This window comes from Poecilia latipinna, unplaced genomic scaffold (assembly GCF_001443285.1).
Source record: "Poecilia latipinna isolate Pla-1442-1.1 unplaced genomic scaffold, P_latipinna-1.0 Scaffold814, whole genome shotgun sequence".
NCBI lineage: Eukaryota > Metazoa > Chordata > Actinopteri > Cyprinodontiformes > Poeciliidae > Poecilia > Poecilia latipinna.
The window spans coordinates 195,254-197,622 of NW_015113430.1; the positions used below are offsets into that span (position 1 = coordinate 195,254).

At 35.6% G+C, this 2,369-nt stretch overlaps 1 protein-coding gene across 1 annotated transcript in view; it reads right to left on the reverse strand.

Moving 5' to 3' along the window:
* Positions 1-448: 448 nt before the first annotated feature.
* Positions 449-2,369, reverse strand: part of LOC106956390 (claudin-1-like) — a 12,311-nt gene continuing 10,390 nt past the window's right edge. Inside the window, exons 4-5 of the mRNA XM_015047198.1 lie at positions 1,638-1,722; positions 449-887 (exon numbers count right to left, since the gene is read on the reverse strand). Coding sequence (XP_014902684.1) covers positions 728-887; positions 1,638-1,722 — 245 coding nt within the window. The 3' untranslated portion in view covers positions 449-727. The remainder of the gene's footprint in view (positions 888-1,637; positions 1,723-2,369) is intronic.

Sequence of the window (2,369 nt, forward strand, 5' to 3'; positions counted from 1 at the left end):
GAGTAGGAGTTTCTTAAAAAGACAGAGGCCCAATTTCAAGATGTCATGTTGGGAAGTCGAGTTCTAAGTTATGTTTGGCACACAGTATTTTTATAACAACTGAAGATAACATGGTTACTTGATTATGCTAATTGATGGCACTGTGTGCCTGGAAAAATACGTACTACTGCTCCTTTAAACATAGATTTGCACATGCATACAAAAAGTTTTAATTATTTATTGGATATTCGTATACAGCCTGAATGTTCCAGGTATGTAGACACTATGCAAAAGAGAGAGATAAGACCTCTCCTAAAGGTATTGCTCTAGAGATATCTGATATTGAGTGTTTGGATTTGGGAAATAAGCCATGGAAAAACAGGAATTAGATGGCAGTTTTCTTTTTAAAGTGAACATCTGGTGTTCCTTTTAATTCACTAGGGCAGAAGAACACACCTATAGATGGAAATGTTTTTCAGACTTTATTTTGTATTTAATCATAATAAAAAAATAGTCAAGAAAGTCAGATGAAAGAACATTTTCCTGTTACTGTCTACATTTTACATCAGCTCTAAAAAACCATTACAGTAAAAGAAGTGGACGACGTGTTAAAACTCAAACAATAGTTTTGGATTTCCATCACATTTGGACAAAACAAAGAAATAGAAAACATGCTGTTTATTAACATTTAGCTGTAGATTTTGGTGGACTGGTGCCTGAGCAGAGGCTGCAGAGCCAGAGCTCCTCCTCACACATAGTCTCTGCCTCCTGCAGAGCTGGACGGAGGGTAGCGGGGGCCTTTCCCAGAGGGGCCCTTGTCTGAACACATGCAGCACAGGAAGCCCCCACCAATGATGCACAAGCAGGCCGCTCCCCATCCGACGTACAAGGCAGACCCGAATTCATACCTGTGGATGACACAGATCACCGTGACGCCTCAAAGCTCACGGTTTTAGGTGTCTGCATACTGAATGATAATAAAAAATGAACAACAGCACATCCAGTAGCAACAGTTCAGATTAGGCTTTTGACACGGATGGCATTGAGGATTTTATGTAAAGCTTTGCAAGACCCAGCTTTTATTTTGATAGCCTACTTCCAGCTATCGACAAGTGAATTTGTTTACTACATGTTTAGTTTGTAAAATAAATATTTAATTTAGAGGTAAATTAAATATTTGTTTATTACTTTATTTATTAGCAAAATAAAGTCTAGTTACTAATATAAACTAATGTTACTTAGTTTATATTAGGCTGCAAAAGTCATTTTGAGGCCTAAAATGACTTTGCACATATTTTGAGCTTTATTTTTGCCATAACATAACTAATAAAAACTAATATAAACTTAGTTTACTAACAAACTAAGATTAGATTAACATTAAATCTACAGTTTATCTATCATTAACTATATATTTTCAGATTTTATGCTATCCATCCAACATCTAGAACTACTTATATAACTGATATGAGTAAGTAAACCTTGCTTAGTTTATTAAATATTTCATTTAGAGTTTAATATTTAGTCTAGATCTAAATATTTAGCTTTCTTACTAAATATTTGTGAGCTGAATATTTAGCTTCATTTATTAAAACTCATTCGTTGTGATTAGTAATACCTTCCTAGGAGCTTTGGGGGTAAATGAGTGAGGAGCTCCTTACCTGGAGTTAGTGGGAGTTGATGGGCTGTAGAAGTCCTGGGCTACTCTGTGGCCGTACCAGGATGTTCCAATCAGGGCAAGCACACCTGGAAAACCAACAGCAAGGAAAGACGAATCACAACTCGTTCTCCCATAATCCAGGTTCAACTTGCTAAATTATAACGTCAAAGGAAAGAATATAAAGTATTTCTCAAAAGTTAAAAGCTAAATGATTCATATTTTTATGAAGTCCCTTCAGGATATTTCAATGTCTTTTTGTGATTTTTGAGGCCTAAAATGACTTTGCACATTTTTTAAGCTTTATTTTTGTTATAACGTTTATTTGGTCTTACAAGAAAGCTGATCTTCCTAAAAAAAGGACAGCATTTTAACATATTTGCACATTATATGTTAATTAACACTTTGAAAGTCCTTGAAATAAACAGTTACATGAGATATAACTGGCTGATAGATGAGTGGCTCGTCATCTGTCAGCCAATCAGAGAAGATGTTGGCGTTTTATTCAGGCTTTCCCTTTCTTCTTGGAAGCGGCTACGTTTGCTGTGTTTTGGGGAAATTACAGTCACCATTTTTGCATAAAAGTTATGGATTCAAAACGTTGGAATGACATACAACTTTTTCTGAACTATGTGATGCTGTGAGAGTGCCGGTGGAGCCAGCTGCACATTGTCCAAAAAAAAAAAAAAAAAAAAAAAATTATTCAGCCACCCCTTTCCTCCGTGTTTCTTCTTTG